The following is a 14,692-nucleotide window of genomic DNA, read 5'->3' as shown; positions in this document are numbered from 1 at the left end:
CCTTTTGCCCCAAGACTAAAAATGAACATATTGGGCTCTGTCCTGAATGTTTCATTAAGAGGGAGGAAGTCTAGGTTTATTTCAATGCAACCAAATTCCAAACAAGAGACTCCCTTGTACACAGTGTGATACGGTTATTATTCTAGAGCCAACCAATCTTTTTATTAAGTTTCTCACAAGTGGAGGTCATAAACATTGGTACTTGACATTCTAGCATAAGGTAACTTACTGCCTATAATTTTTCAGCCTCATCATTTTGGTAACACTGTGATGGTCAGAAACTGCCCAGAACTCATATATAAACTGTCTACATACTTACCGTGATAGTAAAGCTGCAGAAATGCTATATACAGCACAATCTATGTATGGTTTGCAGGTGGCAGAATGTTTTGACAGTACTGATTGAAAAAAAATCCTTCTTAAAATACTAAATGGAATGTATATCTCAGTACAAGTTGCAAATATTTTTTTCATCCAAGGGAGTTTGGGTATTTTAGCTAGAAGTGGCACTGTAATACCTCCTGTGGTTTTTTTTATAATATTCTGGTGTCTAAAACACAAAGAGCTGTATTTGGGTGAGAGTTGTACTATCACACAAAGAATTGTTTTTCTGTACCCCATCCCTATCTATAGGTGCTATTCTAGTGTGTCTGCTTAAAAGTAATGTCTCAAGATCACTTTGAACTAACACATTAAAGTACATTTAAAATATGGCTATTTTTACAAGCCTCCTTCAGGAAATTCTACAGTAAATTGGCATGTTATGTTTAGACAGGAGAGAGAAGTTGTAAAGAAAATTAAAAGCTTGGAGCTAGATGCATTAATACGATTTTAAGATATGAAGTTGAAAGCAGAAAAAAGTTTCTTTTTGAAAGTACATGCGTGTGCAACTAAAGTAAAATTAAACTGAGACACAAGTAATATTTGTGTACTTTTTTCTTGTACTTGGAATAGTATTCGAAGACATTTTCATTATAATTCAAGACTTTTAGTATGGAACGAGCAAAGTAGAATAATAAAGTTTTATGAATTTAAATAATAGTTGTACTTCTTGTTTATACAGGTCATTTTACTTTATTCTTTTGAGAATTAACACATGCAGTAATAGTATTTTCATTAGACTATAGGCAGTCAAAATCAATAATATGGTTTCAGAATTTGAATGTCATGTATGACACATATTAATTTCTAGAATGTTACAAAGGTCCTGCTGAGGTTCATCTGGCATTTTGTTTAGACTTAGGCCACTTACAAACTTGTCTTCAAAACTTTGAAACTAGCAAAAGAAAGGGAGAGAAAAAACTGTTACTGGCTTTCTGACAATGGCAGGGAGGGTGTTAAACCAGTGTAAAATTCAATTAAACTGTCTAGCCAGGTTTTTGAAGCTGAAATGCAGACCCTTTCAGTTAAGCTTCTTATTTTCCTGTGACCGACACCGGTGGATACTGTGTTATGCCAAAACCAACAGGCTGTAAAGCACCTTGTTTCATGCTCCCAGCTGATCAATATTTTTATTTTCCAGGCTTGCCCAGAAATATGGAGGCAGTATCACCTAACAGTAAGTAGAAACACTTTTTTTTTATTTTCTTCTACACCCAGCCTATTTACTCTTCTGTGAACTGCTGACCATAAAATATAGACAAGAATCTTGTGAAGGAAGATAATAAATACCTGAAGAGTTTTTGAACTGAAGAATGCATGAATATACTCTTGGGGTTTTTTCCCAGCACTCTTTGATAACAGTTTATGTAACGGAAATCATTCTGTGATGCCATCATGTCACTTTTTTACCCATAACCTTATCAACAGTTCATAAGTAGAGTAATAATATACTTAGATGTCTTACAGAGATACAAAGCAACACTCTTGCTTTTACCTTTCAAAAAACTGTACTTTTTGTCTTCCCCTTTTCCAAGGAAATAACTTTTGACTTTGATTCTTCATTTCAGTGCATGGGATGTGATGGTTAGAAATAGACAATTACAGATGTCTTTGAATGAGGAAATCAGTTGAACTTTGCTTACTCCCAATCACTGCTCAATACATGCATTTCATTCTTCCTGCTCCACATTGTTTGCAAAGTTTCAGAAAAGCAGAATCTTCATTGTAACTGTTTTAGGGCAAGGTTTAATGTTTTCTACAAACTTTGTGCAACATTTGTGTTTGGTTTTCCCAAATAATTATAAACTATTAGGGTTTAATTTGCTCATGAGGACTTAGAATGGCTTTTAAGAAATAACATGCTTAAAAAATTGCTGTCACATTTAAATATGATGGCAAGTTAAATATTTTCATTTATGTAAGGCACAAGGTACTGTCAAATATAACCTTACTGACATTGTAGAATATTATTTCTTTTGTTGTCTCTTTAGAAAAATACTAATGCTTTCTGACGTCTCTATATATGATTTAATACACATTTTTAAATATTCCTTTTCTCTTTTTTGTCGTTAGAAAATAACATGAAAAATCTAAATAACATGGATTCAAAGTACACTGTATTTAGTTTGACTTTTGATGATCAGTTTCTAGGGAAAAATCTGTTCTTATAGACAGTCGGTTTGTAGCACCTTATTACAAGAACAATTTTACAATATTATAATTTTACATGAACCTTCTTTTTCGCTATTATCTAGTCAATTTGAAATATAATCCAGGATTGCAGTGTGCTAGGACAGTGTTTTCCACAGCACTTTCTGTGTTTATACCCATATTGGTGGCTGTATTTGTCTCTTGATATACTAGCAGATCCTCCTAAAAAAGTAAAAGAATTTCATGATCATTGCCGTTGTTGTTGTTTTTAAATCTACCTGAATTTTTTTTAGCCACCATTTCTAAATTTTCTGTCAATGCTGTCATATTTATATAACTACCACCTCATGGTATCATATGATGTTAGGATAAAGCAGATACTTATTGGTATAACTCAAAGATAGGCCAAACCCAAGAAATGAAAATATTAAATGTCCATTTTATATTAGCCATTATAAATAAGCAAAAGAATAAACAAACATACATTAGTTTGTATTTGCATTAATGATAAAACAGCTTGTTCCATACTTGTCTCCAAGTTCAGTCTAACCTAGTTGTAATGTTTCTTAATGAACCAGAATGCAAAGTATATATCAAATTTGCGTAACCAGAACATTTTTATATCATACAAATATATACCATGTAGATAATCTTTTAATCCCACTTATTATGCATGTTTGTCAAAGAGTTATATAAAATGTGTGGTTAATTTCTCATGCATAGGCAAAGTGTCCCTAATTAATCGTCATGAATGCTTGTTCAGATCAACATAACACAATATTTGTCACTTCTTAGGGGGGGTTTTGTGATTTTTTTTTCCTGATTTGTCCCTTTACTAAGAGATGGGGTGCCATCTATTGACTCACTGTATTTATTACACTCAAATCTTTGCTTCAGTACAGATAATGGTGTGTAAATAATGTAGCTTGTTATTTTGGGGTTGGGTCTCAGGTTTTGCTTATATTTGCATCTCATGAACTTTTAGCTCTCTGAAGAAACGTATTGTCATTATCTCAGCTATAGGGTTTCTGAGTGGAGTTAATGTTGCCATAATAGTTAATACTATAAAGCAGTTGAAAAGACTAGGAGTGCAAAATGTGTTGTTTTGTATCTTGCAAATAATATGATTTAATCCTTTGTGATAACAGCATTCTAGGGTTCAACCAATACAGGTGTCAAGGAAATCATTGTATAAGTTAACAGATTAACATCATAAAGCTGTTTAAAAATATAACTAAAACAATAATTGCACAGTTTTTCTTTAGTGAGTAGATTGTGACAGTAGCTGGTTTACAGACTGCAAATCAAAATGTGATGTGTTGCCAAAGAGAGGTTGAGCTCTGAGACATACATCAAACATTTCAGAAATTCAAACTGATTTAAATTCAGAGAAGGGTTTTGTTTATTTCTAGCATTGTGTTAACATTCAGAGGTACTGTTTCCAATCAAGAAATCAGTTTTGCTGGACAGTGTTCTGCTACCCATTAGGCCATGGTGCTGGACTCTAAAGACATAAATCATCCATTTATTCATATTTGTAATAAATGTGGTTACTAGTTGTACACAAATATGTTATTTCTAACATTTAATGCACTTTATAACTTGTGTACTATTAAAGCTCTGTGTTAAGATAATTTACATTTTGAGTTGCAAGACTGACCACATGATATTTTTCATTGGGCAGATGAGGCCTAGCTGTTTCTTCTAAACAAGTAGCACCTTGACAACTCTGGTCCTTTTGCTCTGAGTCTGTCGACTTCCAGGAAAGGGTGTGAACAGTCTTGTTTCAGGCCAATTTATAGGAGAGCATAAGGTTTGGATCCTTGTAGTTTTAGCATTGGAGGTGGGGGTTATTTCCTACATGCCTATTATGTCAGTTATTAGGGAACTCTTGGCTCCTGGATGCACTTTAGAAGGATACTCTGGCTGAGATCCAGAGAGATCTCTGTGTATGCATAGGGCTGTGTATTCCAGGTTTTATCTCCTTCCAACATTAGCTACTAACATCTCATAGGGTATTGTTGTGTAGGAACCCTAAACCACAGGCAAGTGGGGTTCAGAAGTCATGGGGGGGGGCTGTCAGAAAGGGGGGAAATGGAAAATCTAAAGCAGATGTGGTATTTTAGATTTCAGCCATATCATTTTTCTAATACAGGCTTCATGTATCTGCTCTTGTAATTAGGAAACTAGGTCCCAATTAGTATTTTTATAATTGTTTAATTGTTGAGTCTAATTCAAATATTTTTCATGTCATTGCCATTAATTTTTCCTTAAGTTATTTCTCCCTCTAAAAAAGGGATGGGGAGTTTTTAACATGGTACACTATTCAGGTATCTGCTGAATACACAGCTTGATATCTGACTTGTCTTTATGGTCATTACATGCTGACTGCTTTAATTTCTTGGGCAAGGATGTTTGGTGCAGTGAATGACTTGGGTCCCTAACACCTAATGTAAAAACCCATGGTAAGTATTGCAAAATTTCTTTATCCGAAAGAAAAAATCTATGTTGCTTGTGATATGGGCATCACTCCCTAGAGCAACTCTTTATTTTTCTGGGATTTTGTTGACCATCCAGCAATAGGTATGGTTTTTCAGAGATAGTATTTGTGATCAAAGCAAAAGTGAACAATATCTGGCTGGCTGTAGTTGTAGCACTAATATGAGTGGTCTTTAATGGGGTTCTCAGCTCTAAAATCTGTAAGAGTGTGTGAGTGAGCGTGCGCATGTGCATGAGTGCATTTGTCTGTAAATATAAAGACCTACAAAACTTATCAGATAGGGAATGGCTAAATATATGTACAGTGCCTAAATATATTCATTGGAATGAGCTATAATCAAATTATGCTAAATTAAGCCTTTACATTCAAGGGGTGCAACATGGAAAATGGCATTTGTTTTCTGTCTGTCCTTTTGGGGAGACAAGGTATCAATGTCCTTTAGAATGACTTACATCATAAAATACCCATTTACTATTCCATAGCCAGAAAACATTGTCCTGGCTTAAAGTGTACACTATGTATAATGGTACTGTACATTATTATTGAGATATTCTGGATTTCAGAACATATTCAAGACCAGATTAAACTTTGCAAATGAAGAAGTCAGTGATTTTTGTAGATGTTTTAAACCTGCATTGCACAGTATAGGAAAAATAGCCCTAGGTTTCAAAGGACAAAACTTAATAGTTCTCCACAAGGTTGCTGCAGAGGAAGGATGATTTGGCTTTTTGGCTGGATTATTCAAAGAGATTGGTTCCTCATAACTGCACCAATGCCTGTTTTCGCCTCAACTAAGACATTTGAACGTATAAGCCTTGTAATTGTCGTTATATTATGCTGATATTTATGAAAGGATGGCCTGGGCTGGATTTTGTTTAAGGAATTTTAAAAATAGCAGTGTTGCTCAGTCTAGCTTTGCTCATACTTCGTATATGCAACTTCTGCTGGCCTTTCATTCTGTACTCAGGCATAAGTGCCACTGGGTCATTGGGCTGATTTAAGAACTCCCGGATTGAGTGTGTATACAGTATTGCAGCCTTTGATTGTCAGCTCTCAGAACTTCTCAGTTGGCGAGTTTACATTGAGTGGAACTGAGTCTTAATTTAAAGAACAGATTTTTTTTTTATGTATAATTCAAAATAACATGGGCCATGCCCAAATTCTGGCAAATTAATATGTGTTTCAAAGTGGAATTCACTTTGATCTCTGAATTTAAGGAGAAAATGTAACTTTTAGGGTAACTAAAATTAAGTCAAAATTTATGCAATAGCTGTAACTAGAAATAAAAAAATTAATTCCAAAATATCCTTTGTTTTAAATCATCATTGTCTATGTATATGTGTGTGAGATTGTAAAAAGTTAGTTGGATTCTTAAAAACAAACACACTTTGCATCTTGGAAGGCATTGACTTGCATTTTGCAAATGTCTTTGTAACTAATATTTGGACTTTATAGTTGTAGCTGTATTTTTTTTAAAAAAAAGTTTATCTTCACTGCTGTTCAAGTCAACATGAAGTCATCAGTCTTATCCACACTTGCTGAAGAATGACTCCTTATAAATACATTTGAAACATATCTCTAAATAAAGTTGTATAAAATGAAGCTCAACAGAGTGTTTGTGTTTCCATCCCACCAATCTATATGCAGGATATTTGGTTTTAATTAAAAGAAAATTGTGTAGAGGGAGACCAAGGGTACTTAACTCAAGTTGCAATTGGTAAGAATGAGGTACCTTTGAAATACTGAGGTACCTAATATATGGCATTGCACCCTTACTTGTTTAATGAGTCTCTGTTAATAGATCTTTGACAGTAATTCAAAATATATAATTTGAATATGGTTGATAGTTTATCCCAGTTTTGTTTTTTACTTGTATGATGTCTAGAAGACACAATAAAAGCATCTTCATAAAGGGGAAAGTTGATATTTTTAAATATTGGCCAGCTCATGATACTACAAAACAATATAACATATGGTCAAAATATAAATAGGCACTTCTGCTAGCTGCTTATACACATAATACAGTGCAATTTATTCAGGGATGGACTGGTAAGATGGGCTGTTGAGGCAGGATTCTTGGTGCTGGTAATGACTGTATATGTTGGCCATTTCTGTTTATGTCACAGCTCCTGAGACTTAGTGTATTGGGCTGTAGGTTCAACATGGATCTAATCAGTTCAGACATTTTATTATGTATTTTTTTTTTATTCAGTCCTCTTCAAACAGGTAGATCACAACAAAATCAGAAACTTATTACAATAAATTACAATAGATTAAAAACATATAACATAAATACTTTTAATTGTAGCAATAATGTACACAGGGCTATCTACAATGTAGATGGAGTACTCTTTGGATTCTCATCCCATTGAAAAAGCTGTAGTGCACATACACAGCATGGACATTCCATTGTGCATTTGGATGTGTATCAGATTTTAATTTTTCCTGATCCAGCAAGTGATAATATTATATCATTTATTAATATTATAGATATGATTTCTTCCTGTAGAGCATGGCCCTTCCTCTTGTCTTAAAATGATTACAAAGAATATTTGTGTGCGTGTATGTTCTAAACAAATTTATTCGCACTGGCTGTTAAGAGTATACAGTTGAAATTGGAAGAGGTTGGGTTGGCCACCCAGTCACAGATTCCAGAAATAAACTTTTGTCGCAGAACAGTTTTAAAAGTTGAAATAAGATACTGAATATCTAAGATTTTTGTTAGAACTTTTTCTGAAACTTCTGGATCTGCTTCAGTTACCTAAATAATGTGTTATCCGTATGAATTATTTATATAGTTGCTCTGTAATTACTTAGAATTACTAAATAATTCATTAAAGATTTGCTAGTTAGCAGCTAAAATTTCCAAAAATAGTGTTAACCTCCATTTTTCAAAGGAAATTGGTTAAGCAGATGGATCTGCATAGCATTCTTCCAGGCCAGTATTCACAATCTGACATTATCTCAGTGGGTTGATAGTTCTGCAACCCCAAATAAAAGTCCATTCTCTTAAATACCTGTTACAGAAAATATCCAATAGTTCAGTCCTAAGCAGAGTTACATCCTTTTAAGTCATTGCAGTCAGTAGGCTTAGGAAACTAACTTTGCTTAGCAGAGCACTGTGAATCTGTGGATCTTCTCTAGGAAAAGTGATATTTGAGGATTTCCAGATTAGATTCGTTTGAAGCATATCCCTTTATCTGTAAGTCCTTTTCTTTGCAAATACACTATAAGCATTGCCCACTATATATCCCTGTCCACACTGAATTATCCAAGAGGTAATGGGGTACAAATAGATTTACAAACTTCCAAGAACAAATGTTCAGGAACTGTGGTCTATACTGCTGTGCATAGCTTACCATAAATAGGATCCTATTAATGTAATTTTTACCATGCTTTACATGTAATTCTTAACAGAGTTCTTTCTGGTTGGTTCCAAACTCCTACAATCCTAATGCATTGTTTATTGAACATACCATTTTGTTGATTGTACTGACTCACTATGCTTTGTGTCGCTGTGAGGAAAGTGAACTATAAATAATGTAAATAAAATAAATTAGTGATGTTAAGTATTCAGATTTAAATTGAGATAGTTTCATTACAATTAAAGGGGCAAAATAAGCTCAAATCCAGTTACTTCAATTTAACTAAATAAAAAAAATCATATTTAAAACCTATAAAATAAAACCCCTTTTTAAATACAGAAGCAATGATAATCCACCTTCAGCAACTAGTTGTTAGTAATTTGGCAGTCTAAAAACGCAAGTAGCAGATATTAGCTTGATGCCGAAATGACAGGAGCATGATTGTTTTATGAGCCTCGCCTGAAAAGATTATTCTGGACCATGCAGAAATGCTGCTTGAGTTTTTCCCTTTCTAAAAAAAGTCTCAAAAACATTGTGGGATAGGGCGGGGTATAAATCGAAAAATGAAATGAAATGAAATAACTGTGGAGTAAAAGAATCTTGGCGCTCACCTTTGCCCCACTGTAGCTGCCTCTAGCACATGTATAATTTTTGGGGTTTAGCTGTTGTTATGAGGGCACTACTGGGTCTTTGTCGTGGTCTCTGTTGTTATATGATGTACATTTGGCATCCCAGTGTTACCTATGCAGTATCCTTCAATTTGAACTGCATTTGTTGCAGTATGAGGTTTAGTAAGCAAGGTCACATTCATTAAATAGGTTGTGAACAGATGCTTATGTGTATGATGTATATAAATAACACTCACATAGGTTCATTGCATGGGAGTGGGGTGATTTACAAGATGAAATCAACCCTGGAAGGAACACATTTTGAAAGTAGTGAAACAACTAAGATGGCTGCCCATCCTGTAATTTGAATTTCTGGCTGCAGATTATTATTGTAATAGAACACATTTTCTTGATATCAGAGAATAATGTTAATAATGTAAGTTATGCTGCACCCATTAATCCTTTATATGTATTAAATTGCCTTTTGTTAAAACTCAGGTTGTGATTATAGAGTTTGTGTATTCTGAGTACACCATTTCAGAATCCTTTCTCAGCCACAAAGCCCACTAGGGTAACCTATGATGCAGTCTAAAACAGCTACAAAGCTCTAAACCAGGGATGTCAAACATACAGTCCACAGGCCAGACCCAGCCTGTCCATGGCTCTTATCAGGCCCATGAGCTACTGGTGCGAGGGAGGGAAGATGGGAGGCTGCTGGAGGGCAGGTGTGAGCAGGCGCATGCTACAGTTGCCTTGATCCAGATAATGGCAGGCAATCTCCCACCAAAAGGTCTCTCTACTATGTAATAAAAAGATGCTCTGTACTTTTACCTCCATAGTCTCTATGGAGACTATGTTGCCACCTTAAAACCAAGAGCACATGGCCTGTCTCTACTGTTGGTGTGCTGGAGGAGGAGGTAGGTAGATTGACTGGTTGATTGGTTGGTTCCTCTTCACCCAACTCAACTCTGCTGAGTATACTCAGTGCCGGCTCCTGTGAGTGCATCTCCCTCGCAGTCCTTTCTCACCAACAAACCAATAACTCACATGTCCGGTCACACTTCCTCTTTGGTGCTTCCAGTGCCTGCTGCCACTGACAAGTACCTCTTCTGTGGGTGGGTGTGTTCCTCTCCCTTTCTTCCTCTGCTAAGCCTGGGTGAGAGCCAGGCACTGCCCTCGGCTGGCTGGAAGAAGCTGCTGTCCTGCACGGAACTTGACTGCCTTGTGCTCAACTCTGCAGACAAGCACCTCTTTCATGATCACCTCTCTCCCTTTCACTTTCTTCTTACAGGCACGGGGACGATAGAGTTCCAAGCACAGCACTTGGCTGGCTAGGGGCCAAGCTATCCTTTGGTGCTATCTGACTTAACTGGCCAAGTGTTGCTTGAATTTCTCCTGGGGCCCACCACTCTTATACCCCCCTTCAAACCCTCCTCTTTCAGCTCTGGTCTGGATGAGCCTGTCTCATTTCCCAGGAGAGGAGGCAATGCCCCTGAGGGAGAACAGACTGTCTTTCCCTGGCACCCGCATTCTCCCATGCAAGTGTTTTAAAAAGAATAACAAAAGTGCAGTCCCTTACATACTTCTAACACCTAGCACAGCACATACCACACCAGGACTTTGGATCACATACAAGCCAGCATTTTTTTTCTGTTGTTTTTTGGGGGGAGGGGAGGGGAAGGGGATAACAGTTAGCCTTAAGAATTCTGAAGTTCAGTTCTGGAATTCTGGAACTCAAAAGCTTGCCCTCTGTTATGTGACACTTGGTCAGTCTTAATAATAGATATTCTTTATTCTGTGGGTGTTCTGTGCCTTCATGTGGCTGTAATCCAACTTTGCCAGAAAAGGGGTGTGTGTGGAATTAATCCTTTCCTTTTTCTAAGAGGAAGGATAATAAATGAGGGGATATGACTACAGTGCTGTTGGGTACCTTGCCCCTCTCTCATTCTTTCTCCAATGGACGGATTCCAGGGAATGCAGAGTATTTTTCCCTGGCACCTGCCAGCAATGTACTCCCCTGAGCAAATGTTTAAAAAATCTTCAGATTTTGATGCAATAATTCAGAACAAGAGGTGCCAGTGATCAAAGAATATTGAAGTAAATATTGTAAGAATTTCAATGTTGTAACCATATTTGTATTTTGAGTAAAAAACAAACCAACCAGTATCATTAATTGGATTTGCCTGTGTCCTTTAAGTTTATATTGCCGGTATTTGACACTACAATTTATGGTACACATGGCCCGACCCAACAAAGTGACATTTCTCCCAGATCTGCCCCACATAACAAATGAGTTTGATCCTATTGAGTTTCATGGATTTAGAAGGGTGTAACTACATTTAGGATTGTATTAGCCTAGGATTGTACCTCTTGGCCTAGTATGCATCAGAGAATAATTGAGAATAACCCCTAGGTATACTGAACGTTTTCAGGAGGTAGGATGATAAAAGAAAAAGAATAGTTCAGATACACAGTGACGGTAGGGATCTTTTTACCTGAACCAAGTTTGATATAGTAGTTAAGAGTGGGAGACTCTAATCTGGAAAACTGTGTTTGATTCCTCACTATTAGGGTTTGTGGAATCTTTCGGGATCAAGTGCCGTGTTCTACTGGAGAAAGTTTTCCTTCCAGACGGAAGGAAAGGAAACGTCTGGAAGGAAAACTTTCTCCAGTAGAACACGGCACTTGATCCCGAAAGATTCTACAAACCCTAATGATGTTACCAGCCGTGAAAACCTGAAATCTTTGATTCCTCACTCTTCTGCATGCAGCAGCTGGGTGACCTTGGGTCAGTCACAGTTATCTCAGAGCAGTTCTTGAAAGAGCTCTGTCAGCCCCATCTACCTCACAGGGTGACTTTTGTGAGGAGAGGAAGGGAAAGAGATTGTAAACTCTAGGTGGGGTATAAATGCAACTCTTTCTTTCTTCTGGGTAATACCTCTGTTAGAAGGACATCACACTTTTCTAGTGGGGATATCTCATTTTCCAAACCATCCCAGTTTGTCTGGAACAGACCCAATTTACATAATTCAGTCATGGGGAAACCTCATCTTATAGTAGTTGTGGTTTTAAAGAAGCAGATGGCATGGTTTTTTTGGCACTACACATGTATATATTATCTTGAGGGGAAGCCATGGGAATAGTTATCACATAGGATTGTCTTCCAAAGCTGGTATATAAACAGCTGAGATCTTGACATTTTTAATTTCATGGTGATACCAAAACTGTGGTTACTCATCCCATAATATTTCATGGCTGCTCAAATTAAAACAAAACTGGCATATTCTTTTAAGCAATATTTTGGCCAGACTTTCTTCCCAAAAGCCTTGGAGCTGATTGCAAATTGTGTGTTTTTTCTATTGGCTAGTTGTCTCTGTTTCTCCAGGCCCTCTGAGAAAAGGAAATAAGGAGATGAGGAAGGAGCATGCAACAGAGACTGGGTGATAATTGAAAGTTTAAACAATACCATTAGCTGTACTAACATCAACTGAAATTTGTTAAAATGAGAGCTGGGTGGCCGGAAGTCTTGCTCAGAAGGCAGGCAGCCAACTGGCCTTCAGTTCAGCGCTAAGTATGTTTACTAACTGTTTTTGATTCAAGGGCACTCATGTCCAAGTAATTGTTCTTAGGATTATATGCAGTCTTTAAAAGTTCAAATGTTGAGCTTCCCATCCTCCTGCTCCTACCGTTTTCCTTTTCATGATAGTTAACTGGAGGAGGCTACTTTCTCCACATGTTTCAACCCCTTCTCATGTATTGCAAGTATTTACATTTACATGGTTTTACACTGTTTAAGAGGAGTTTCTTGGCCACAAATAATGTGTCATGCTTGGACTGGGAGGGGGCTGTTGCAGATCCAGTGAGAGTAAGAGAACCCTTCCAAGCTACTTCTCAGATACATTCATTCCTGTGTCGAGTTCAAAGATGGTGTTTTCCTGACCTTCAACCTGATTATGCAACTCTCAGATCCATTAATTTGATACCATGGTCTTAAGATAGCAGTTCTAAAGACCTTGAGGTCAGTGCAAGTGGAGTAGCTTGTAAAATGATAGGATAGGATCTAGAGAAATTCTTCAATTTGTTTTTTGAGTAAGGGAATATATATGGCTGTCACAGCCTGACCTTTTTGCAATACCCCTCTTTCTGACTCATAATAGCAGAGGCCTAAAGATTAATTAGTTGGATACCATATGAGTGGAATATATCTGTACTGAATTTGGTAATGAAACACCCCCCATTTCATTGGACACTGTTGTTCTTTACTTTTGGAATCCTGTTTGTTTTTTTTAAATGTTTGTAAGAAATCAGCCTTAAACAAAATATTCTTTGGGAGGAAATGTTTAATTGACTCGATAACAGTTATTACCTTCTGTTTTGTGTGTGTGTGTGTGTATGTGCACACACATACTGCAGTTTATGTAATGCTCTTATGCAAGGGAGTAGGCTTATTCTATAGTGGTAAGGGAAATGGAGCACATTCCCTGCAGGGTCAATCTGAAATACACACACTCCTGATTTCTTACTTAAAGTTATTCATCACCCTTTTCACATGTTTCAGCCACCATGATTGCAAGTATGAGCGGTGGTGTGGGGGCAAGCTAATTAGCAATAAGAAGAAGACTGCAGATTTATACCCCACCCTTCTCTCTAAATTAGAGACTCAGAGCAGCTTACAATCTCTTATATCTTCTCCCCCCACAACAGACACCCTGTGAGGTGGCTGGCGCTGAGAGGGCGATAGCTATGGCTAACCTAAGGCCATTTCAGCAGCTGTAAGTGGAGGAGTGGGGAATCAAACCCAGTTCTCCCAGATAAGAGTCTGCGCACTTAACCACTACACCAAACTGGCTCTCTTTTTTTCTTTTTTCTACGTGGTATTGGTTTGCATCCTGTTGCAGAAGTTATCTACAAAGAATTAGCAATTGAATTAATGGTAGTTTTGAAAAATAAGGATCTTGTTTCTGGGATTGGAGCCCCGTGGTGCAGAGCGGTAAAGCTGCAGTACTGCAGTCGAAGCTCTGTGCTCACAACCTGAGTGCGATCCCAGCAGATGCTGGGTTCAGGTAGCCGGCTCAAGGTAGACTCAGCCTTCCGTCCTTCCAAGGTTGGTAAAACGAGTACCCAGCTTGCTGGGGAGAAAGTATAGACGACTGGAGAAGGCAACGCAAACCACTCCATAAAAAATCTGCTATGAAAGCGTTGTGATGCAACATCACCCCAGAGTTGGAAATGACTGGTGCTTGCACAGGGGACTGCCTTTACCGTTTTCCTTGTCATTGCGTACAAACTCAGATGCATGTTCCAGATCTGTCACCATCTGTTTGGACTTAAAGTCACAGTGATTAACTAATGGGTTGGAACCAGCCAGTTTGTGGGGAGTGTTTTTTGCTCCATCTCAGTTTATTCATTTCCTTGTTGCAGCCCCTGCCTCACATAGTTTTTGCCTATAATGGCCATCATGACCTTCATGAGCGAAGCGGATCCCTTTCTCTCTTTTCATAAGTGGAAAAGTTGGTTGCATCTAACTCAGTGGTTTAAAGTATGGTTCAAAAGCTTGTGAATCTTCAGTTTGGCTAGAAGCTATTCTGTTTTTACATACATTATGTAGAATAATTTCATTCTGTTTCCCAGACCTTTCCTATCTAACAACAATTGAAATATCTATACAATTTTTTTTTAAACATATA

The 14,692-nt window shown here is 37.1% G+C and overlaps 1 protein-coding gene across 1 annotated transcript in view; it reads left to right on the top strand.

Annotated features, from left to right (window-relative positions):
- Positions 1–14,692, top strand: part of ZCCHC7 (zinc finger CCHC-type containing 7) — a 150,809-nt gene that overhangs the window by 96,695 nt on the left and 39,422 nt on the right. Inside the window, exon 5 of the mRNA XM_060237025.1 lies at positions 1,523–1,558. Coding sequence (XP_060093008.1) covers positions 1,523–1,558 — 36 coding nt within the window. The remainder of the gene's footprint in view (positions 1–1,522; positions 1,559–14,692) is intronic.

Source organism: Heteronotia binoei, chromosome 4 (genome assembly GCF_032191835.1).
Source record: "Heteronotia binoei isolate CCM8104 ecotype False Entrance Well chromosome 4, APGP_CSIRO_Hbin_v1, whole genome shotgun sequence".
In the NCBI taxonomy this organism is placed as follows: domain Eukaryota; kingdom Metazoa; phylum Chordata; class Lepidosauria; order Squamata; family Gekkonidae; genus Heteronotia; species Heteronotia binoei.
This window is presented reverse-complemented; position numbering and strand designations above follow the sequence as displayed.